General features: G+C 35.9%; 1 protein-coding gene across 1 annotated transcript in view; it reads left to right on the top strand.

Annotated features, from left to right (window-relative positions):
* The window catches only part of NBAS (NBAS subunit of NRZ tethering complex), a 151576-nt gene that overhangs the window by 96227 nt on the left and 29924 nt on the right, over window positions 1–25425 (top strand). The window contains exons 43-48 of the mRNA XM_009909471.2: window positions 1357–1607; window positions 4076–4410; window positions 6795–7013; window positions 7244–7446; window positions 13078–13167; window positions 15645–15840. Coding sequence (XP_009907773.2) covers window positions 1357–1607; window positions 4076–4410; window positions 6795–7013; window positions 7244–7446; window positions 13078–13167; window positions 15645–15840 — 1294 coding nt within the window. The remainder of the gene's footprint in view (window positions 1–1356; window positions 1608–4075; window positions 4411–6794; window positions 7014–7243; window positions 7447–13077; window positions 13168–15644; window positions 15841–25425) is intronic.

The raw sequence follows: 25425 nt of genomic DNA, 5'->3' as shown, positions 1-25425 counted from the left end.
CTGTTCAATGTCTTTATTGATGATCTGGATGAGGGGATTGAGTCCATCATCAGTAAGTTTGCAGACAACACCAAGCTAGGAACAGGTGTTTATCTGTTAGAGGGTAGAAGGGCTCTGCAGGGGGACCTTGACAGGCTGGACAGATAGGCGAAGTCCAACATGATGGCATTCAACAAGTCCAAGTGCCAGGTGCTGCACTTTAGCTACAGCAACCCCATGCAGTGCTACAGGCTGGGGTCAGAGTGGCTGGAGAGCAGCCAGACTGAAAGGGACCTGGGGGTACTGATTGAGAGCCAGGTGAACATGAGCCAGCAGTGTGCCCAGGTGGCCAAGAAGACCAATGGCATCCTGGTCTGTATCAGAAATAGTGTGACCAGCAGGAGCAGGGAAGTTATTGTGCCCCAGTACCCAGCACTGGTTAGGCCACACCTTGAGGACTGTGTCCAGTTCTGGGCCCCTCAATTTAAGAAGGACATTGAGACTCTTGAATGTGTCCAGAGAAGGGCAATGAGGCTGGTGAGAGGCCTCGAGCACAAGCCCTATGAGGACAGGCTGAGGGAGCTGGGATTGTTTAGCCTGGAGAAGAGGAGGCTCAGGGGAGACGTTATTGCTGTCTACAACTACCTGAAGGGTGGTTGTAGCCAGGAGGGGGTGCGTCTCTTCTCCCAGGCAATCAGCACCAGAACAAGAGGACACAGTCACAAACTGCATCAGGGGAAGTTTAGGCTTGAGGCGAGGAGAAAGTTTGTCACAGAAAGAGTTGTTGGTCATTGGAATGTGCAGTCCAGGGAAGTGGTGGAGTCTCCGTCCCTGGAGGTGTTCAAAAAGGGATTGGATGTGGCACTTGTGGTTTAGTAGTCATGAGGTGTTGGGTGACAGGTCGGACTTGATGATCTTTGAGGTCTTTTCCAACCTTATTGATTCTATGATTCTACGATTCTGTGAAAAGCAGACAGTAAGATTTCCTAGTATCATTCAGCCACAAATTCATTCTTTGTTTATTTGCTGTGCTTTATTTTATAAAAGGCTTGCTATAGATACACTCTAGACATATGTCTATTTATAGATATAGCTACACTTAGAGAGATGACATGCTGCTTTGAATCCCACTTCAGTATTCATGACCGTTAATCTGCATGTCCAAGCAACATTAGGAAAAACAGGACGCCTTTAGCTTTTGTTTACAGAGAGTAACAGCTACCTAAATACTCACGAATGAGCACTTGCTCTTTGCAAATATATTACAAACTTGAACCTTGAACAAAGGAAAATTCTGCCCTGTCTCCGAAGTGCGCAGCTGAAGAGTCTTTCATGGCACATTCAGGGTTTTAAAGCTACAATTATTTCTAAATGCAGGTTATCGACACTGGAAATAGAAGAAAGAGCAAAAAGTCTTGGTCTGTTTGAGACTTTGAAAACCAATCCTGAAAGCTTACACGAACACATGGTTAAATACGTTTACCCAAGTATTGAAGGCAGAGATCACCAGCGATTGCTTTATTACTTTACGCTCCTTGAAAACTGTGGTTGCTCAGACATGGTGAAGCATGCTATTAAACCTGAAACTCACATCCGACTCCTGAAAAAATTCAAAGCAGTTGCACCAGGTAAGAGAGTTCCTGTTTCTTCATAGCTGTATTTATTACTCTGAATGTGAATGTTGACATGATTATGCTCATCCAGTTATACTCTCCAGGTTAATTAGTTTTCAATGAGCCTATCACATGAATACAGTAGATTAATCGTCTCTTGTGGGAGTAAGTTCCTTCATTTTGTATTGCTGGAGACTTAGTTTAGCACAGCAAGCAAAAAATATTTTGAAACAGATTTCCACTGGTGATGCAAATTGAAGTTATTGGCAGTGGTTCATATTGAATTTTTAAAACAAAAATACAGATCACCTAAAACATTTTTTTTTTAACACCACAAGTTTAACATGAATGTTCTCAAAGAACTTAAGAGTGTTTGCCTTTCAAAAATCTAAATTATATAATATGTTGGGAGCTCTAAACATTGTTTGTTATAAAAAGGTAATTTTATTTTGTGTTTTATCCTTCATGTTGCCTTTTGCCTTTGAAGATCTACCATGTTATTTGTCTTCCTTCATTATCAGACAGTGCTTTAAATAGTGAGCTGCTGAAAGGCACTGTGAAATTTTCAGTACTAGTTTTAATTTGCTTGTTAGCCAAGTATTAGCAATGTCTTGACTTTCAGTTAACTCCAAGTCCAGTTTCAGAATGAAAATTACACACTACTACCTCCTGTGGGGAAGTTGTTAATTAACTTTTGGTTTGGTATTGGAACCTCATGTGTATTGGATTGACTGCAGAATTTGGAAAAATTGAAGATAATAGGCAAGATTTCTTTTTTTTTGAAGAGGGGTTCCCTTCAGTTCTTACTGATGCATTTTAAACACAACAGTTCTGTGATGTTTCTCAAAGAATGAAGTTACAGTTAGGGTTTTTTGCCTTCAGATTTCTAAATGTTGTTGTTAAAAAAAGTTCTACAAACTTCAGACATGAATTATTCACTTTGTATGGGAAAAAAATTAAACCCATTGTATTACACCCTTAGTGAAAATTCTTAATGTTCAACATAGTTTATAGATAGTAGGCAAGGAACATCATTAAAGTGTTTGTAGAGACCCTAAGTACATTAGGAAAAAGATGGAATGCACTGAGTGCTTTGTGCAGAACAACCTGGGAGTGCTGGTGGACAAGCAGTGCGGCTTCATGGCCAAGGTGGCCAATGGTGTTCCCCAAGAGAAGGTGGTGCACCAAGAGGAGGGTAGTCAGCAAATTGAAGGAGGTTCTCCTTCTCCTCTACTTTGCCCTGGTGATGCTGCACTCGGAGTATTGTGTCCAATTCTGGGTTCCCCAGTTCAAGAACAACAGAGAGCTACTGGAAAAAGTCCAACAGAAGGCTATGATTATTGGGGAATGGAGCATCTCTCTTATGAGGAGAAGCTGAGGCGCATGTGTCAGTTTAGCCTGGAGAAGGTTGAGAGGGGATCTTAACAATTGAACATAAATATCTAAAAGATGGACATCGTAAGGATGGGGCTGGGCTTTTCTCAGTGGTGGCTGGGGATAGGACATGGGGTAATGAGTACAAAGTAAAACACAGGAAGTTTCATTTGAAATTAAGGAGAAACTTCTTTATTGTGACGTTGATGGCTCCAGCTTGAAGAGTCTGCTCAGAGAAGTTGTGGAGTCTCCTTCTCTGGAGACTTTCAAAACCCTCCTGAATGGGTTCCTGTGCAAACTGATCTAGACATATCTGTATAAACTGGGGAATTGGAGTAGGTCATCTCCAGAGGCTCCTTCCAGTCCCTGCTACTCTCTTTGGGTAGCAATCACAGTTGGAATAGAAATTATGAATAGGAATTAGAAGTAGGGTTTATATACATAGACAATGAAGCAGTGTACTTGCTGGAAGTATTTTGTGACTGCTAGAATAATTTGCAAGATATTTCTTCCTGTAGGAACCAAAGTAGTAATAGTAGTTATAAGATTCTTGTGTTATATGGATATTCATGTAAATGAATTTACATGTCCTGTCTCTAGTTGACCTTACTTAGCTTGCTTGTGGGTGGTGCATTTTTGCTGAGGTAGGTAGTAATTACCAGTTCTTACATGATAAAAATATGCCTTTTTTAATTAATGAAGACTGATGTCTTGAGGTGGGTGAGGTTTTCTAGGCTATATATTAAAATAGTAGCACAACTCTATAAGCTGTATATATTTTTTCTTGCTTTTTAGAGAATCTGTGGGGCAGTGTTTTTTGTGGTTTTGGGTTTTTTTTAATTTTATTTTTAGCTTGTATCGATACGTAATGTTAAACTATTTCAGGGATATAGAGATTTCACACACATCAGGACATCATAAAATCCTGTTACCTGCCTTCCTCATCAGTCTGTCAATATGTATGTTTGTGAAAGGAGATGGAGTAGAGCTTTTCTAGCTCTGCAAATACCTGTTTAGTACTGACTTTTTTACACATAAATGTAGCATTTAAGTAGATTTGACTATTAATAACTTTTATGTTGTTTGCCTTTTTCTCCTTATATCAATAGGTCTTAATTACAAAAAGCTAACAGATGAAAATGAAAACCCCCTGGAAATACTGCAGCCTGTTCTCACAAGTCAAAATATCTTATCTATTTCCAAACTGGCTCCCAAAATTCCTAAAAGAGATGGCAGCATGCTGTCACCAAGCTCTATTTATGCTGTCTGGTTACAAAAACTTTTTTGGAACGGCGATCACCATCTCATCAAAAAGATACCAGAAACCATGGATGAGTGGCTCCATGCTTATGATATGTGTTCAAAGTACTTTGATAGACTTGATCCAGATGATATTGTCACTTTTATTGATGAAATTACCTTTTCTTCAAAAGCTGTCACAAAGGTAAGCAAGTATATTTGAAGAATTGTGCTCATCCTAAAATTCATTGTTCCACAAGCTTGTGTTTAGTGCCAGGCTTTAGCATTCCAAATAGGATGCTCCACAGAGAAGTGTTATAGGCTAACGCATATGATTTTTAGGCCTTTAATAATATAAATGGTAAGATCTGTCATAATCTTCATCTGGCTGCAAGCAAGTAATTGCAAGTACGTGCTATTGTGTCTGTAACATATATTTCCAGATCTGCAGTTTCTTTTTATCCAGTAGGATATTCCTAACATAAAGTTTTACATGTGCTTTCTCATTCATCTTTGCTGCAAAGCACCCAAAAAAAAGATGAGAATTCTTAGAAATTCCCTTATTAGAAGATCCCAAGATGTCTTCAATAGCTGCATCTGCAATGAAAAGATGATAGAGAGGAGGAGTTTTGTGGTTGTGGATGGGTGGTTGCTTTTTTTCTTGGGGGATGTGTGTGTGTCTTTAGTGTCTTTCTTCTGGATTGTACTCAGTTTCCAGAGATGTTTATTCACTGCATTCAATGAGGAGAATTTCAGTTTGTTATTTGGATACTGCTTTATGTTCCTACAATATTAGTATACAGTTATTTGTAGCTGTATCAGAATTTGGTGGTTACTATTCACTGAAATCTTGGGAATCCATCAGTGATCTAGTAACCCCTGTTCAGAATTCTGCTGTCTTGTTTAGGTGTTTTGATGCTTTTTAATCACATAGTTGTTCTGAGGGTTTCATGTTTATCAGGAAAGACTGGCATGCATCCAGAGATCTCAGTCCTTGGATTGAGATGACTCTTGTCTACTACATTCACATATGATTGTCACTAGCGACTACTGGAAACTCTTGCTGTTGACGTATCTTGGGCATTTCAAAATTATTATTCACTTATTCCAGATGAATGGTGCAGGGAGAGGATGGATAGCCCTCACTGTCTGTTTTGAAACTCAGTATACGTTCCTTTGTATTTTCTGCTTAGGATTCTAATATGGTTTCTCTGCTCTCTTAAGATGAGTAGAAAGGAAATGCTGATGGCAGGGTTATTGTGGTTGGTGGCCAAGCAAAACTTTGTGGTAGGAATCTCTTAGCTATTTGGCCATGAAGGATGTTCTATAAATGCTTGAAACAGTTGGTCAAATCAGCTGATTTTAGTGCATGCTCTGCACTGGGTTTGGGATTGAAACAGCTATTTCACCATCTTGCTGCTAGTTTTGCCTCAGGATCCCATCCAATTTTTGAGTGGAAATGTACAATGAAAAATTATCATTGTGGATTCTGAAAACTCCTTTCTCTAGCTTTGAGCTGAGAGCTTCATACATAAAAACTGCTTTTTGGCTTGCACCTTTTACTTACAATTTTAGCCTGTCTGAATCTACATAGGTCACGTGATCACTCTTTTAGTCTCTCATTCAGCACTTTCTTCCTAGTTCAGTTCTATGACCAAGTACTTTTATTAAATCAGATTCCCATAACAGATGTATATTTCTATATTTTGCAGGAGTGTTGGTATTTAATATATTTAAAAGACTGCAAAAATGCATGGGCATTATTACAAATTAGTCTGTACTGTCATTGAGACAGCTAATTTCACAGAAAATGTAGGAGTTCTTTAAAGTGGATTTTGAGAAGAAGTTTAAAGTGGGAAAGTGTAAGTTGATTTCTTAGATGTGCTGAGAGGTGAATTGGCTTCTTTGGGGAAAAAAAAGTTGTTTGCAGTAAATGAAACAGGTACTCTATCAGTACCACTTTCACTTATTAAAGGACTGGAGTATTGATCCTTTGACCACAGTAGCTCATTGCTACAAGCACTGAGAGGGTTCCTGCTTTTATGGCACTTCTGCTCAGAATGCTTTTAATTCTGAATATCTGTTCAAGTTTTTTCTGACTAAATAATAATTCAGTCCACCTCCGTAGTGGTAAGTGTAGGGTGTTTGCGTGTATGGAACAGATTTCTCCCTTAAAGAGAGACATTCCAAGTACTCCTTGTATTTTTGCATGCGTTTTGACTCCATCATCTTTTCTTCCAGCAGATCTTTCCATTTCTAAATAACATTGACTTAATAATAAATTCTTAATTATGTCCCCAGACATCTCTCAATGCAGAAATAAAACCCAAAGATTACAAAATCATAAATGCTATTAGGAGAAAGAAGTTTCATAGCCCGATTCAATATCACTAGAAGAAAGGGCCACAAAATAAAGTAATGGAATACTGATCCTTTAAAAATAAAAATAACAATAAGAAATAAAGTTATTTCTCATAAACCACTTAATTTAGTTTTATGCTGTGCTGTGGAGCAGTGGGACTACCTGACATCTCTGTATACAGTAGTGTACAGATGATAAATGATTAAATATCAAATAATCTTTTTCAGCTGTCAGTTGAAGCCAGGATAGAAGTGACTAAGAAGGCTATTAAGGCAATCAATCATCTTTCTGAGAAATCAAGAAAAAAAAATTCTGATAATGACATGGAAGATGCTGAAACTCTAGCTGTTGCCTATGAAAAAACTCTGAATCACTTGCAACAATCTCTTGCTCATCTGGAAACACTCACTCACAGTTTTATCACTTACTTGAAAAACAGTAAACAGGTAACGATTGCTGATCAGATGCTTGTTTTCAGTCTTAACATGACTAGTAGTGATAGTGATCGATCTTTTATCATATTTTATTAATGTTTTGTACCTTTGTTTTGGTTTACTTCCATCAATCTTTTCTTTTTTGTAGTATGTGTTAAATACTGGTGTAAAGAAAGAGTCCAAACTACACAGTCCTGTACATAGAGTAGAATGATTCTTGTTAAAAAATTATCTGTTCACAGGATACACTACAGAAGTATGGCTATTTGTATGACTTGTCAAGATCAGAAAAATCAAAAATCCATGACCAAGCAGTAGCTATGTGTATAGATGGTCAACCCCTGGACATGATACAACAACTGTTAGAAGTGGCAGTTGGCGATCTAGGTCTTTCTCCCAAGGACATTGTCCAATGTGCTATTAAAAAAATTGTATGTATTTTAAGGTAAGTACACTGCCACAATTAAGTCCAAAATTCTCTCTTCTGGGTTTGGGTTTACCATTGTGGGGTTTTTTGTTTGGTTGTTTTTTGTTGGTGTTTTGTTGGTGTGTGGGTTTTTGATTTTTTGGTTTTGGGTGGGATTTTTTGTTTGTTTGGGTTTTTTTGGTTGGTTTATTTTGTGGTGAGTGTTTGTTTTGCATGTCTGGATTTTGCAGAAAATGGGGCAATAATAGGAAATGAGATCTTGGGGTGGTTTATAATTCTGTTTACCTATAGTTCATATTCAGGTAAAATAGTTATGTTTTCCTAAGTTTGCAAAGCTTGGGCATTCTGAAAAAAGCAAGCCACAGAACTCATCCTACTCACTGGAGGGTGCTTTTCAGTTAAAAACACTGGCTTTACAGTAATGTTCTGTATGTGTGTGTGTGCTTGTGACTTTTTGGCAAATTTACAATTGCACATAATTATTTTAAGCAGAGTAAAAAGTCATGTTTGTTTGAAATAGCTGGTACCTTGGGAGGTAGGCAGTAGAAGCTTAGCCATGACTCTTGCCATAACAGCTAGATCTACAGGAAGAAGTACCATTTCCATCTTTGGAATAACTTACTAGGATATTTCTGGGAGCTATTTTCTGAGTTGGTTGGTTTGCTTTTTTGGCAAGGTTTTGAAAAATGTTTTTATTTGTCACTAAAATATAGGCTAGACACTTTTCTTGTTTGTTCTCATAAAGACTTGGAGTTTTTGCTCTTCTTCCATTTACAATTGTGTCACACCCTATATTGAAATGAAACAGCAAATATGAGTGCTTTATGCTTCCTACAGTACTTAAAAGCAATAGTGATACCCTTAAGCCCCCCATACCTGTTAACCTCTTGGAGGGGAACAGGTTTATGATTGTTTTACTCAACTCTTCCAGCATTGTCAGTGTCATCATACTATGAGCAATCCAAAGTTATACCAGAAGCAAGGCTTTGTTTCTGTCTTCGTCTGGGATTCATAGTCCCAAACCTCAGCACTTGTCTCTTCCATGACATGACACAGAAAATAAGTAGATATTTCTTCTCTAAATATTCATACAAAACTGAAATATTTCTCTTCCAAAGAGATAGAGGCAGAAAGTATTTAAGAATATTCCATTGTTAACTGCTGATTAACACTGCTTACAACTTCTATGACCAGTTTAGATGGCTAAAACTTCGAGAATTTATCTCAGTTTTCTGCACGCATAAAAATTACATGGGCAGCATGATCTGAAGGTACACACCAAAAATAGAGAAGTAAGTCTAGCATGGAAAATACTCTATGACTCTACCTTTTATTCAGCATGTATGTGTATATTACCACAGATTGAAGTGCCGCAGATGAAAAGAAGACAGCCTGTCAAAGTGTCTGCAGTCTTCTTTGGCAGAAAATTGATTTAGTTTATCACTCACTTCAAGAGCATTCATGGCATCCTCAGTGATGGTAGTGCTTTAATGCAGCAACATAAGTAATATTGTATCTCTTGTCTGGTTTGATGAAGAATTTGGCATTAGATAACCACTGCCCTGCTGTTTCTGACTGGAATATAACAATGTGATCCATTTAGATGTAAAACTCTAAGTCCAGTTATTTCAACTATAATGAGCCTCTTTAACATGCAGAATATGAGTAACCTATTAAAATTCTCCTTTCTATTCTGCTTCTTATCAGCATTTTCCTGTGAACTGAATTATTTGTTCATATGCATTGCAAGGCTAGAATGTCTGCAATTTGAATTAAAGTTCTTGGGCAGAGACCATGACCAATAATGCCTATGAAGCACTTTACAGTAAAGAAGGGAACATCTGTCCCTCCACTAGAGAAAACTGTAGTGGCAAAGTTGAGAGTACTAGTTGGAGAGTCCAGATAAACTAATTTGATGCATGATATGATGTAACAACTTCTATTTTCATAGTTTTTAGGGAGAAAGGGAAGATCATTTCATATCATTCAGGATAAATGAATAAATGTAGGTTTCTCTAGTGCAGTGATAAAGAGCATGAAGGGAAGGTCTAGCTTAAAATGAAATAGAAAATACTTGAGATAATATCCTCCCTATTATGAAATACACTACGAGGATAATATTATAAAATAGCTTCACTCTAAATATAGCAAGCAATTAAAAGAAAGGTTGTTGCTTGGCATCTCTTAAGCCTGCTGGTATTAGTGTTGTCGCTGTGAATAAAATTGGATGCATTTCTATCCTGCACTCGGATGTTAGCTTTCAAACTAGGCCATAACACAAATTAAAACATATTAACAACAATTTATGCAAGACATGCAGTTCTGAGTTAATAGGTAAAAACTACAGTTAAAGTAGTAGTGTTGCCTGTATAGCTGGAGTGATAGATCACTATGGAATAAATGTAACATTTGAAGGGAAAACTCTTGGAATTTATTTATTGAAGCTTTGATAGATTGTAGTGTGGTTATTTTATACAATAATTTTGAAAGACATCATGCTGAAAATACCTTCTTTGACAACCCTCAGAGTAGCAGTTATAAGGTTATAACACTCAACTTCGATTTTCTCTATCTATGGTGACAGAACATGTCACTAAGATATTGTAACCAGCCCTGTATAGATGTGAAAAATTATGCTGGTGTGAGTGATTTGTCTGAAAGTTAACTATCAATCCACTAATTCTGTGATTCAAAATATGCATGCTTTCATTCCGTTTCACAAGTGCACCCCAATTTCAAACCCAGTAAAATATCTTCTGGTTTTAAGATATTTACTGACTGTTGCAGAAGAACCTTCTAGAAATCATTTCTTTTACGAAAAATAAAGTTCCTTTTTCAACAGTGTACAATATGACAGGCTTAAAAGCTCTTGACAACTTCTCAGAAACAACAGTATGTTATATTTAGCAAGAGTTTTATTTGCCTATATTGTAATTTTAAGAGTAGTTTTATCCAGTTTTCTTAACTGCTTTTATCTCTCTTTACTCTCTAGTTCTGGGATGCAAATTTCAGACTAGAAATTCTTGAATTTGCTTGTTTACCTACTGAAACAGCTACTATAAATGTAAAGCAGTTGCCACTTCAGTAGAAGTCACGAACTTCTTACCAAAAAACCCCACACATTAACCAAAAAAATCCCAAACCAACCAAACAAAACCCCATAAAACAACATAGAACATTTTGGTAATGATGGTAGTCCTATTGGGCTTAGCTATGATTCAGTTTAATCCATTACCTCAGATCACTCACATAATATACTGGATACTTTCCATGATTCATGACTTTGGGGATGTTCATGATTGATTGGTCAGGAAACACTGTCTGTTGAAGACATGATGGCCTTGTTTATTTGCAGTTCATACAATTTCTTACCTTGGGTGTTCAGTTAGATGCAGCATTTAATGAAATCTTGGAGATAGTAACCAGGCAATGAGCAGAAAAGATGCAGTGCAAGTTTGAGGTACTTTTCTAATGGCCAGTGTTTCGTGAAGAAGGTAAAACTAGCTTTATTAGACTGAGTAGCTATCTCAGAAGGACTAAACCACCAGATTTTTTTTACTCTCTCATCTCACTTGAACAGGGATCAGAAAGATTTATTTTTTGACTTGGATTTTATAACTTCATGGTATTTCTGACAGAAAAGATGATTTGGCATTGACCTTTTCCGCAGCTTTGAATGGTCACACCAACAATATATTATTTTCTTATTTTTGCAGTAGAGGAAATACAACAGAAAGTGGAAAATAAGGCTGGAGAAATAAGACTATATAAAATATTTTCCATGAATGCCATAATTAGGTTAAAAGTCTTAGATGAAGTTAATTTATTCTCCTTACAACCATTCTTTTTACTTCATTGTGTTTGAGGAGCTTGATGCATCACATTTTCTAAAACAGAAGTGAAATCACAATAAGCCTTTATCAGTGTGATTACTTCAATCTCATACTTAAGACTTTTGAGGTGATCACTGAATTCTGTCCTGATGTTTAAAACATGCTTAAAATAACATTAATCTGTGTCAAAGACTAATCCTTCATTAATTACATTTATTTCTATTAGTAGATGTTTATTTTTAATTATTAATTCTTAAGAATGAGGCGTTAATCAGTGGAAACTTGACATGATTATTTGTCTTACGAGCTTTTTAGTTGCAATAACAAATTTGCAGTAAAGGCATGCTTAAGCTTAAGAATACTAGCTTTCAATCTTTCTAGATTTTTAAGTACTTTCATCTTCTAGATAAATGTAAATTACTGCTTGGATTCACCTTCTGTTCTCCTTTCCTCCTATTTAGTAGAATAGTACCACTCTTTTGTATGACAAACTTGAAGTGTTCTGAAAGTGTTCATGCATCTATTTAACCTGAGAACTGGCTACACAGGTGTACGGTCTGAAACAGTGGTTTTCTGTTTTCAGAAATGCTCATCAGCTCTTGTGTACATTTTTCTTTTGACTCGAGTGAGATTTTTAAGTCCTTAGAGCATGATTGTGATAGGAGCTAATGGCTTTCGTTTCATGTAAGAGAGATGAAGGGGGTTTGAAGAGCTAAGTGCTAGGACTGTTCAAAGCCAATCTCCAAAATTGAGAGTACCCAAAAAAAGCCCAAGAAAAAAGTATGCTGCTCAGTCTCCTTTGATATGGAAGTTACTTAAGTACACTAAAGATAATTCAGGATAAGTAGAGCTATAAGATCTACATTTCTGTATGTCCTATTCTTTTGTATTTCAATCATCATTCTATTCTTAGTGTGCAAGCTTTTTAAGTATTCTAGTTTTCTTTAGATAAGCTGTGATAATGCCCTTTGTTAATGTCTTTTTATTAGAAACTAAATTGAGACAACATAAAAAACTTAACAGTGCAGAATAATTGAAGTGTGGCCTGTAAACAGAACATTAATGAAACGGCTTGTATCAGTTTTTGCTCTGGGAACTTACCTTAATTTTGTTTTCTTAAAAAAAAAATATTTTAAACCAAATTTGAAACCATTTATGCTTGCATAAAATGCTTTTAATACTGGGATATTTTTTGTTTTGTTTTGTTCTGTTTTGTTTTACCATTTCCACATTTCTGCAGTATGGGTGTAATTTAAAAGTAATCTTTTAAAATAAATTTATCTCCTGTATGATATCAATGTTACTAAGAATGGCATTTCTGTGATAGTTATATGTAACATTTTTTGAGAAAAAGGCTGGTGTTACAGGTGTTCTACTCATGTATCGTATTTATGAGTGCAGCATAGCAATATAAAAAGACAATGCTAAGGTTTCACCATAAAACAAGTTACCTTGCATGAGTTCTGAATGGAGTCGTGTTGTGAACGGAGTTGTGTTGATTTCAAACCTAATGTTGCCTGCTGATGTGCTAGTCACCTATTAAGATGAAAATAGAAAAGCTGAAAGTTCTGAATGCAGGAATACATTAAAGGTTATAAAAATTAAGATCTCTATAGCATATAGTATAATCATGTTTCAGGCAATATATTTGTCTTACTGAAGTAATAAATGACAAAATTGTCAACACTCATAACTCTTGACAAAACATTTGTGGAATACTGTAGTTATTTACATTCATATAAATCTTACAAGTGGATAGAATCAGATGTGATATGAGGGACCATTTTAATGGTAATTCTAGTTCTTCCCTTAACAGTGGAAATGATGCCTCATCTACATCAGTGCAAGATCCACTTCAAATCCTAGAAGGCATCGTTTCTTCAGTGCATGCAAGTGGTGAGAAAGGGTAAGAATTTCCTGTGTAGATTGTTTGGTTAAGACTTCGAAAGAGAGTTCTCACACAAAAGAAAAAAAAAAAAAAAAAAAAAAAAAAAGAGAGATACTGAATGTGGATAATTTTTCCTTATGGTTATATAGAATGGATTTGCACTTAATTTTCTAAGACTTCATTCTGTAATGGACTGGTATTTGTCAGGTTCAAAATCTAAGCCCTGACAGAAGCCTGTAATTCATCATTCAGAAGAAAGCAAGTCACCAGACCAAAAGTTTAGATAACTGTATTATGGTGATTTGAGAAAATAATATTTCTTCTGACTACTGCAGATTGCATATCTTCCAGGAATACTTCACTGCTCTTCTGTTAGTTTAGTAGATAAATTAAAAATAGTAATGACTCACTTTCAGATGTCTGAATTTAGATGTCTAAATATGTCCATATTGATACAGTGCAGAAAAATTCACAAATGCTGTATGATGCTTCACTGTATTTTTTCTCTTCTGTTGATGACATCCTTATTTCAGGTCTGTATGTCTCTCTGACATTTTCTATTGCATGGAATGAAGAAAACCAAAAATCTGTTTTCTTTCCAGATGTATAAACTAAGAAGCCATTTATAATTTGTAATAACAGTAAACCCCTATACTGTTTGATACACAAAACCAGTAACACTATTGTGTGGAGGCTTCCCCACTGACATTAAATTAGTTAAATACTGCATACTGAAGTAGACCAAATAGATGTCAAAATCTTCAGCAGACCTTAGGATATCATAAATAAGGCAGAATGGGAGATTCAGTAGGATTTTATTCTGAGGTGCACTTCCTGGAGTCTGTTACTTGTATACTTCCTCAGTGCTGAAACAAGCTGGAGTAAAAGTAATTGTGATTGCAAGATACTGTTTACATTCATTGAAATACTCCTTATTTATCGCCTTGAACCTCAGCTATTCCATTTACAAAGTATAAATCTTTCCCTCAGGAAAATAGGTATAAACATCACGTGAGAGCTCTACAGAATTCATGAAATATTCTAGCAGGTCCTCTTAATTCTGAAACTTCTAATTTACAGTTTGAATACCTCCTGTTCAGCAGAGGCATATCTAATTTAGCTGAAGTTCTGTGCTAACAGCATCATTCACACAATATAAAGCATAAGTAAAATTGAAATCCTTATAATATGAAAACCTAAGATGTCAATGTTTATTATTTCACAGCTGCAAGACAGGTTAAATTGGTGTTTTCTGCCTGATACTACTTTCCCATCTGTCTTGTTAAGACAAATAAGAGGACATTGGTTGTAAATCACACTCCAACTGGAACCACTTTCTTAATGTTTTCTTTTAAGAAAAAAACCAAACCAACAACTTTAGTTTAAAATACTACCATAAAGTAGCAGAATAGCATTTACGGATTTGTTGCATGCTATTTTTAAGCCTTTAAGGGATGTAACAGATTATTCTGTCTGCAACTGTGTGCTGCTGGTTAAATTCATGATAATCTGTAATGCTGTCATGAAGTTCAAATGTTTTGAGTATAATACACTTTTTGAATCAAATTATTTAGTTAAGAGTTCTCTGAATTACTCAAGTCAGAACCCTCCCAAAACTTAAGGGGTTTTTTTAGCTTTCTTTCTTTCCTTCCTTCTTTCCTTCTTTCCTTCTTTCTTTCTTTCTTTCTTTCTTTCTTTCTTTCTTTCTTTCTTTCTTTCTTTCTTTCTTTCTTTCTTTCTTTCTTTCTTTCTTTCTTTCTTTCTTTCTTTCTTTCTTTCTTTCTTTCTTTCTTTCTTTCTTTCTTTCTTTCTTTCTTTCTTTCTTTCTTTCTTTCTTTCTTTCTTTCTCTTTCTTTCTTTCTTTCTTTCTTTCTTTCTTTCTTTCTTTCTTTCTTTCTTTCTTTCATGCTAGAACATAGAATAATCAAACTGACTAGAGATGGTACAGAAAAAAATATTTAGAGTTACAGTAAGGAGAAAGTAATGTTTGTATGTGGCGTGTAAAGAAGGGAACAAGGGAATAACAAGAAAATAAAGTGTATATAGGGCAATGTGAATAAGCATCACTTAAAAAAAGGTCATACTTAAATACAAGCATTCAAGCTAATTTTCCTTAGTCAAATTGTGTGGAAGTACAGGTATCAGTCAGGACCAGATACCACAAAAAGGCTTTGATTTTTCAGGTGCTGAAATTCAGCACCATTGGGATGCAAATGGCAGTCAAGATAGTATGCAGGAGAATGTGTAACTGTATACATGGATTTGTACAGTATTACATGGTTATTTGAGGTTGAAAAAATGTTTTTACACTATTTAGCTTGAGACATCTAATTTAGCAGGGCTTGTTTCTCTGCAGTCTCAGAGATGAGCTCTGCCATTACCAGCGATATCTGTTTGTTATGTGTAGAATATACTTGTTAACAGCTTGGAATATACTTATGGTACATTCATTAGCATTACCAAAGACTGTTTAACACAGTATTATTTAATTACAGGGAGAAAGTAGTTTCTTCAGATGACCTTCTGGAGTGGCTGAGACCTTTCTGTGGTGATGACTCTTTAGCAGTGAAGCCTCGCATCAGAGTATTGCAAATTCTTGAACAAGCTTTTCATCTCAGTGATGAGGATAACAAGCTGCTTGTGTACTTCAGAACGCAAGCTGTTCTCAGAGCTTGCTGGCCTGAAAAAACGGTATTGGTATTGATGGCTTAAAATGATAGCATAAGATGTTTTTTTATGCAAAGATTATAACAGCAAATGCTCATTTGCAATGTATGGTTGTGATGTGTCCTCTTGTTATAGGAATTGATCCTACCATGCTTTGGAATCAAGTTTCATTATGATTCTTTGAAAGACAAAGTTATGAAAAGGTAGCAGACTCCTTCAGCTTTTATTTGGGATAAGGACTACATAATACTGAATTTGGTTAGACACTTGATGACTTTTCTCCATGGCAGGCATTAACTTTGAAGCTTTTGTGTATTCTTCTCTGATGATTTTTTTTCCTGCAAATTTTGTCTTTCCTCTTTATCTTCTACTTGGTGTGACATTATAGGCAAAATTGGAAGGAGCATTACTGACTACTGTTTGTTTTGGTTTGGTTTTGTTTTGTTTCGTTTTAAATCTAGGGTCTTTAAGTATTATTCCATGAATCTGTACTTGGAATGTTAAGTATATTCTCAGATGGAAAGACTTGATTGCTTGGGAGTGCTTTTCACTGTAGTTAGTCTGCTATTACCTCTTAAGAGGCAGCACCTAACAACTGAGGGACAATAGTTGCTTATAAATGGTTCATAGTTTTAAATGCCTAAGTGTTTTTCAGTCAAGAAAAAAATAAGGTAGTATCATTGGTGAAAGGAGTTATTCTTAGCTATTTATTTGTTTCTAAGAAAGACACAGTTCAAGTTTAAACCAGATTAACTTTCCAACTGAATGAAAGGACGAGATGCCTAAATTACATTTAAAAAATAGAGACTTTGATTAAGGATTATCAAGTGAATATTCACAAGTGAAAATGACTTTGCCAAGTAGAATATTAAAAAATCCATATATAAAAAAAAGTTATTGATGGTCCTTAATACTTTAACTGTTTTATTTCATGACTCATTACGGTGAAGTGCTTAATACCAATATTTTAAAAGGTTCTACATTCCCAGGGAGGTGGTGGAGTAACCATCACTGGAGGTGTTTAGGAAGGGACTTGATGGGGTGCTTGGTGCCATGGTTTAGTTGATTAGATAGTGTTGGATAATAGGTTGGATTAGATGATCTCAAAGGTCTCTTCCAACCTGGTTAATTCTACTCTATTCTATTCTATTCTATTCTAAGTACAATGAAGATATACTGAAGGTTTAACAGGAAGAAGCAGTCTTGTCTTTGAAGCTTGTGCCATTTTGAAATAGTATGAATATGATTTGATGCATGTAGAGTTGTTCAGAAGCAGAGTTACTTTTTGTCCATTTGCTAAATGCTTCCCCCTCTGCCAAGACCGTATAGAACTAAAATAGAATATTTCTAATAGTTCCTTAGAAAAAGTATGCACAAAACATTTTATATTCATATTTAAAGAAAAAAGCAGTATCTCAGTTTTGACTCACTATGCTAAGATCATCCACAGGAATAATCCTAATAAAAATCTTAAAAGGAAAATGCTTATCTATTTCTTTCTTTAGAAATTACTTTTTCTCTTGCTTTCACAGTAATACCAGCACTTAACTCCTCAATTGTTCTTCAGGTGTCTGTCTATGATTGGATTCTTTATCTTCAGTTCAGTCCTTTGTCAGTATTTGTGTTGCCTGTGACCCACTTTCCAATCCAAAAGCATTTCCTGTCTGAAAGATTCAGCTAGAGTGTATTTTTAAGGAAAAAAATGTTACAGGTAGATTATAGTTTTCAGACATGTCTGTAGAAGACAGAAAAAGAACCTGTGTTTGACAGAAACCTTTTGAGACTTCATACACTATTTTGAGAAATGTGTAAGTTGAAACCACTTATATTTTTTCCAATAAACTGGTAAATCAAAATGTATATAACTTTACAATGAGAAGTTCACCTCCATTTGCTTTTATCTCATGATATTCCCAGAATTAATTCAGTATGTGGCATATGCTGCTAACTCATTTGTAGCCAACTGCACACCATGACTCCCAAGGTCCTTTCAGCAGAGCTGCTCCCCATCCTGGCTGTCTCTACCTATGTTTACCCAAGTGCAGCACAGCAGTTAAACCTCATGCAGTTCTTTTTGGTCCAGTCTTCCAGCCTGTTTAGTTCTTACCCCTTTAAACAGTTAACACTTCCAGTTTCCTGAACTGGTGGAATTTTATAATGCTCCTACTTTCAAGCAGCAAAATATACCTGTTTTCTGTGAGGAAGGAAGTTTGTATGGACTATAAGTAGCAGGCCATCTGCTCATAACACAGAGTTGCTGATCATTTCAGTGTTCTGCTCTTTTGCTGATGAGTAAGCAAGTAGTACAAGAACCCATGTCATAAAAAGTGTAAGTAGTGTGCTACATAAGCTCAAGCCTTTCAAAGCTAATGTTATAAAAATGTATATATAACACCGTAGCATAAAATTTTCTGCATGTAGTATTTATTACTTAGCTAGGTTCAGAAATACTTTTCATGCTTAGCAATGTGCTTATATGTACATATATAAAAATCACTGGGTTTTTCACTCCAATTTCTGCTACAGAGTGCAAGTACAACAATCTTGTTGGAATGCATTTAAAAGTTATTCTAATCTCCCTGTCAGTTCAAGCTAAATGTGATAGATGAGAAACCTTTGTTTTCATTGAATATTTTGTGCTAGGTAACTAATTTGTGATTTAGACAGGAGAGTCAACCTGGTTTGTCTGTTAAGTACCAGTCATCGAAATTCAGAGCTCTTCAGAAATGTCCAATAAAACAAATGACCTATCCACCACTTCAACAATTTCTTTTCTTTTTCTTTTCCTCTTGTCAGCTGGTGACAAATACCCATATACAAGCTGATACTAGAAAAAGCAAGTGATGACCTTATTTGATGGGTTTTATTTTATGAAGTAACAAACAGGGAAAATAGCATAATAAAATGGCATATTGAAAACTGTGCATTTCACAATCCTTCATGGTGTGTTAGTAAAACAAGAATACTGCAAAATTCAGTACCTACATGGCTGTTGCAGAGAGAGATTTGTATATGGGCTTTTGGCGAAGCACTGATTAAGCAATTTCCTCATGTAAGTTAATGCTTCAGCTGCAAAGACCTTTCAAAAGCAACACTGTTCTGCAGAAGAGAATGTTGAAGCACAATTTAAGTTTGATCAGGTTGATAGGTAATCCAGGGTGAAGCAAGGTCAAAAAGTAGGCATGAGGAATTACATCTTTCAAATGTGTTTAGACTGCTATGTCAGTCTGTCTGCTGTGTCTGTAGTTATCAATTTCTCTAGCTTTGCTACACCTTTATTTATTTGGTCATCCTTTCTCAGTCTGCGAAGTAGTGAAAACAATAGGACATTTCGTTTGTTGGGTTTTCTTTAAAAAAAGGGAAAGGGATGTGATTGTAGGGAAATGTGGTTAAAGGATTTTGGGATTTGCTTTTAGGGGATTTCTCTTTGCATTTTCCATTCCTTGGTACAAAAAGGGGTAGCAGATATTGTAAAGGATGAATGTTGATTTCTATTGAATAAAGATAACTTTAATGATATTGCAGTGTTCAATTACCAGAAAATATGTGAAAACCACCCTCAGTGTGTCTACTAATCCTCTTAGTCAGATTTTGCATACATCAAGGAGGAGCTTAATATTTAATTATGCTCTAGGGGCTCTAAGTAGTAGTCCCACAAATCAATGTGCTGCTGGGAAACAGGCCAGCTCTTACAAAATTAAAAATGTGCTTTATGGAAGCAGCTACCTATTACACAGTCAAAACCCCAGCAATTTCCAGTTCTCTAACAATTAGTTAACAAAATAAAAAAAAAACAGGGATCCTCATTTTTCAAAGACTTGAGAGTCTTGAATTCACATGCCAGCAGCTTCTCATACTACCATGGGGAGGAGGCATGCATTGTTTTAATCCCCTTGATGAATTTTTATCTGAGCTCTTCAGGTTCTGTAATTTTCTAGTTAACTGGTGCATGAAAAATATGGGTCAAAATACTGACTTTTATATATAGGAAAAAAAAAGTTGGGAGGGAGGAGGAAAACATAGTTTAGAATGTTTGTATCAAACTTTGGCTCTATCCATCTAAGATAAGAAATCAATTTGTTTTCATATAATATATAAAAAACCACAGTTTGTAGTGACTCACAACACTGACTAACATATATAAAGTATCAGCTAATGGGTTATGTGTATCTACAGAGTCATTCAGTTCAATGGCAAGGCATAAGTTACAGTAATAAGAGTTGGGGTTTTGCCCCAAGAAGATTCTGTGACACTAACACAGCTTCTGTATATAAACTGAGGGTTAGTTTAAGTTAGTAATTATGAATGTTCTATAGAACACATCTTGTTGTAAATGGATTGTTTTAGTTATTATGCAAATACAAAACATAATTACTGTTTGCATGCTACTTAAATGCAAATAGCTTTATTGTTTAGGGAAGGTAATTTCATTCAGCCTTCCCACTTGTATTGTTATGATTTTGTGTGTGTGTGTGTGATTTTGTGGCATACAGATCTGCTGAGGGCTATGCATTTTTGAAAACTGGAAGATTGTAACTTTATGTACCTTTCTTATTTTATCTGTTGGGGTTTCCCCCCTTAAGTTTAGCTTTGAGAAATTGCCAGATTAATTTCTTTTTGGGTTGTGTACATTCCACACATACTTTCACTTCCTTCATATAGGCAATTTATGGTTTGAGCCTTAGCTGAACAGTAGAGCTTGGAGGGTCATGACCAACAGCAGTTGGATGCCTGTAGCTAGTGGTATTCTCTAGTGATCAGTACCAGATTCAGTCTTGTTCAACATCTTTCATCAGTGACCTGTACAGAGGGATGCAGTGTACCCTCAGCAAGTTTGTTGGTGATACAAAACTGTGAGGGGTGGCTGATACACTGGAAAGCTTCCCAGTGTGGCCTGCACAGACTGGAGAGCTGGGAAGCCTAATGAAGCAACAAGGCAAAGTGTATAGAGTCCTGTACCTGAGGAAGAATAACGGCGTACACCAGTACAGATTAGGGATTGACCTGCTGCAAAGCAGCTCCATGGAGAAAGGACCTTAGAGTCATGGTGAACAAATGTTAACCATGGAATGTCAATGTGCTGTTGTGGCCAAGAAGACCAATGGTATCCTGGGGTGCATTGAGAAGAGTGTGTCCAGCAGGTTGAGGGAGGTTCTCCTGCACTTAGGCTCTGCCCTAGTGAGACCACATCTGGAGTATTGTGTCCAGCTCTGGGCTCCCCAGATTTTATTAATATTTACAAATATCTGAAGGGTGAGTGTCAAGAAGAAGTAACCAGTCTCTTCTTTTAGGGATGTCTTGTGATAGGATGAGGGGCAGTGGGCACAAACTGTAGCACAAGAAGCTTCATATCAACATGAGGAAAAACTACTTCAGTGTGAGAGTAACAGAGCAGTGAAACAGGCTGCCCAGAGGGGTTGTGGAGTCTAGAGACTCTGAAAACCCACCTTGACACATCCCTGTGCAGCCTGCCCTAGGGGATCCTGTTTTGACAGGAGAGTTGAATTCCATCTCCAGAGGTCCCTTCCAACCTCTACCAGTCTATGATTCTATATGCAAGTTTTAGCTCTCAGCAACCTTAGTTATGTCTACAGTAACATAAGGACTTTATGAGAACTTGGTTATGACTGTCAAGCTTCCATTGCTCTTTTGTTCCTCTTCCTCCAGTAAATGAAACATGAGTATCTGTTTACATCATGTTTCTTCATAGGGTTTCATTAGGAAGGGTCTGAATGGGAATGAGTGAGTGCCCAGTGATTCTGAACTTTTCCCCATTGCCTCTACTTGTCTCAGAGTTGTAAACAGCAGGATTTGGAAACACAAGTGAAGGAGCTGTATCCATTTAGTCCTTAGCCATCTTTAATTTGTGAAAAATGCTTAATTAGAAGAAAGATTTATGGTCCTATCAACTTTGAGTAAATTTGTTATGATGTTGTTTATAATTCTAGAGACATTGTTTCTCTACTGGTAATGCATGAAAATTAAGTGTAAGAAATTTAATTTAAGTTTTAATTAATATTTTAAAACACTAATTTCCGTTCCTTGAAGAAGCAATTTATCCATATGAGAATATGTGAAATGTATTTTTTCTGGGAACATAAATTGTAGTGTGCATGATTAATTAAATACTTTAAGATGCAAATGAAATATTTTCCATTAACTGCACAAGCAAAACGGATAAGACAAAGTGGAGAGAAAAGCAGTATAGCTTGAGTGAACATGACAGTTTTAAATGGGAGCCCTGGGTACTATGATATTCTGGGGCTACCAGCGGTTGCTTCAGAGGAAAAGTGTATTCTGTAGTGCTTTGGTGGTGGGTAATTCACTTTCTGTAACAGGTCTTTTGTCATTAAGGTGTAAGTTGTAAGTAGTTTAAACATTGCCTGTTCTGCTTTTGTCTGTTGCAAAGAAATTGGTAGATAAAAAGTGATTCAAACTTGTGTGTGTCATGCTAAATTCTTGGCATTGGTACACTATACAGATTGAGTGCAAAGTATGCTGAAACTTTGTAGTCCATGCTCATACATGTAAAATGTTTTATTTAGACATTATGTTGTTTATAGTTTATCTGAGTATGTTGTATTAACAGCTCTGATGTTCAGTTGATGCCATGCTTTTTTTCAAATAATTTTAATCTTACAGAATAAGAATGGAATAGAATAGGATAGAGTAGAATAGAAAAGAATTAACCAGGTTGGAAGAGACCTTTGAGATCATCGAGTCCAACCTATCATCCAACAATATCTAATCAACTAAACCATGGCATCTAGCACCCCATCCAGTCTCTTCCTAAACACCTCCAGTGATGGTGACTCCACCACCTCCCTTATTCCATCAAACCTCTTGTCATATGACACTTTTTATTTAGAGGTCTGTAAACTGTATTTATCATCTGAGGAGCCTCTGCCAATTGTTCTTAAAGTAATACTTCCATAGTAATATATGATAGTTGAGAGAATGAGGAAGTTTATCCATATAGTTGCTATTATTATGCATAGAATCAGCAGTGATGCCTTTCACTACTAGGGCTTTCACCAGATCATATCAAGAAGAAAACCACCAACTGTAGTATTTACATAATACTGTTTAATATGCTAGTTGCATGATACTGCCCCACCTTCTTCATTTATTTCAATTTTCACAGCTTGAAAAATTCTATGGCATCCATCTGCTTAGTAGTTTAAGTGCTTCTGGTCTGGGTCATAAACATGGATAAACAATACAGGAGAGTCTTTTTTCGTTATTGTTGTTGTTGGGTTTTGTTTGTCTTGGGTTCGGGGTTTTTTGGTTCCTTTTCTGCCCCTCTTTCTTTTCAAATAAAAATAGTAGTACTGAAATACTACTTAAAATGGGAGTCAACATAAACAACCTGTTGTTCCTAAAAATATGGTATCTTAGCTTATTGTATTTTGGTTTGTTTTTAAATGCATCTTTTATGTTGTCAGTTTAGACTACCTCTAAGATGACATTTTGGAAAAATGAATTGTGACACTTGCATAAGGAATGAGGGAGAAATGACTGATGCTAATTTAACATGTTAATGTTTAAGGATTAAGATCTCATTATTTCCAGGCTTTCATCTTCAACATCCTTTTCTGTTCTGAATGTAAGGAACTTATATTATGCATAGATTATGAAATATGAAACTGTGATTAGTAGCTGGTGCTTACAAGTAAAAGTACTTATGTGTTTTTAAGTCCCTTATGTTGCACAGATGTTGAGTTTTAGCTATGATTTACATAGATCCAGTTTTTCCCTATTCCCTGAAAACTAGTCAATTTAATTTTAAAATTATATTTATGTTAATTCTGTCTCTTTCAGTTTTATCTACCTAGAAAAAGAAGAAAGCATTCATTTGAAAGATCTATATATTTGCCTTTATCTCTCTTATCAATATCTATCTACAGCCTTTAGAGGCTTTCTCTGTGCTGAAATGCATTTGCAGATTAGGACATAGTCTCCTTCAGAATACAAATGAAGGAAGTTTATTTTCTACATGAGTTGTGCATTTTTATGCGTTAGGCAACACATTTGTGTTTACTGAACCTATATCCATTTCTTAGTGTTAGTGATCTGCATATCAAACAGATAAGGAATTAATACATAGATCAGTTTAGAGGAAAGAAGTTCTTGGACATGTATACAAGACAGGCAACTGAACGTCTGACAGAGTCTTTGTCTAATTCATCACCAGTAGGCTTCTGGTTGATTTGGTTTTAAGCTCAAATCCTTATCTTGTTCACTCACTCCCATCTGAGAGCAGTATTTGACCTGTGAAATTGTGTGCATCCCTTCAGTATCTGTGTATAGCAGGCTTTCAGAAGTGGTTAGCACTTATAATACTTTATAATATGGGAAGTCCAGCTTTGGGGAAAGTGCAAAAAAGCCTCCTTTGGGTCAGAAGGTACAAATTTTGCATACCGAGTTTGTCATGCAAACCCCTTCACTTCTAATTTTTTGTTGTTTGCTCTGAGATTGTTGATTTGATAGCATGCAATTCCTTCTCATCTCTCAGGCAGTGCTTTTCCAAAGTCTGGGTCATAGTAGCCCATACTTTTTTTGAGTTCAGGACTTGGAATATGCTCCACTGTTAACTCCTGTTTCCTTTGTGGTCTTAAATTGAAGTGGAGAGGAGATAGGAGGTAGGCCTTTGCATTACTGTCTCAGGTCATATTTGCCCTGGTAATGGAATCATATTACTTTTAATGTCGCGGATATATATTATTTTTTAAAGGGACTATTCCTTAATAAAGCTCTTGCTTTTTATTAACAGGGAAAATTTCATAAGCATAGCTTCAAAAATGCTTACTTCAAGCAATGGAATTGAATTTGTAGCACTGGTCCAGCTACAAAGCAGATAACGTTTTTTCTGCAGTGCTTTTTCATAAAACAGAACTAAATTTCATCACTATAGGTATTTGTGAACCCAGTATAACAGTTTTTCAAAACTTGTCTTCTCTCTGCTGTGACTTACTACTGTGGAAGTCTCTATTTACCAAGATCCAAAATGGATTTCAAGTGGGATTATCCACATGTGAACTCAGGCAGATGGAGAAAGTAAGATGCAAAGGTCTCATTTAAAACTGACAGATTCCTCTGCCAGGAGGAGAGTATATTTGGAATACATTTCTGAGAAGGTAAAACTCGTCTAAGCAAAAGGAAATAAAGGCTTCTCAAATGACACATATCCATGTACAATTATTATTACTATCTTTTTAATGGAACTTAGTGCACAGGAAATCTTTCAACTTCTCAGTTTTACAATTTAGTTGTACATATGTACTCTTCAAATTGCACTTTCATTTTCCAGTGGTGGTGCGAGTCAACTGACACTTCTATAATCTGAACCACAGCTTTCTATGGGTTTTCTCAAAATAAAAGTTTTTATCAGCTTTTCAAAAAGGGGCTTTCCAAAAATAGGAAGTGCAGTAGTAAGACTGAATGCTCAGTAAGGAAGCCAGTTATGCACCTCATAGTAGTCATTTCCCAGTATTACTTTTCCTATGAAATATTTTTAATTTAATTCTAAAACATTGTGAATGCTTAAAATACATAAAACCTAGAGCTGTAGAAATGTGTTCTTTGTGCCAGGACACAGGCTGAATGGTA

Source organism: Dryobates pubescens, chromosome 3 (assembly GCF_014839835.1).
Source record: "Dryobates pubescens isolate bDryPub1 chromosome 3, bDryPub1.pri, whole genome shotgun sequence".
NCBI classification, from domain to species: domain Eukaryota; kingdom Metazoa; phylum Chordata; class Aves; order Piciformes; family Picidae; genus Dryobates; species Dryobates pubescens.
This window is presented reverse-complemented; position numbering and strand designations above follow the sequence as displayed.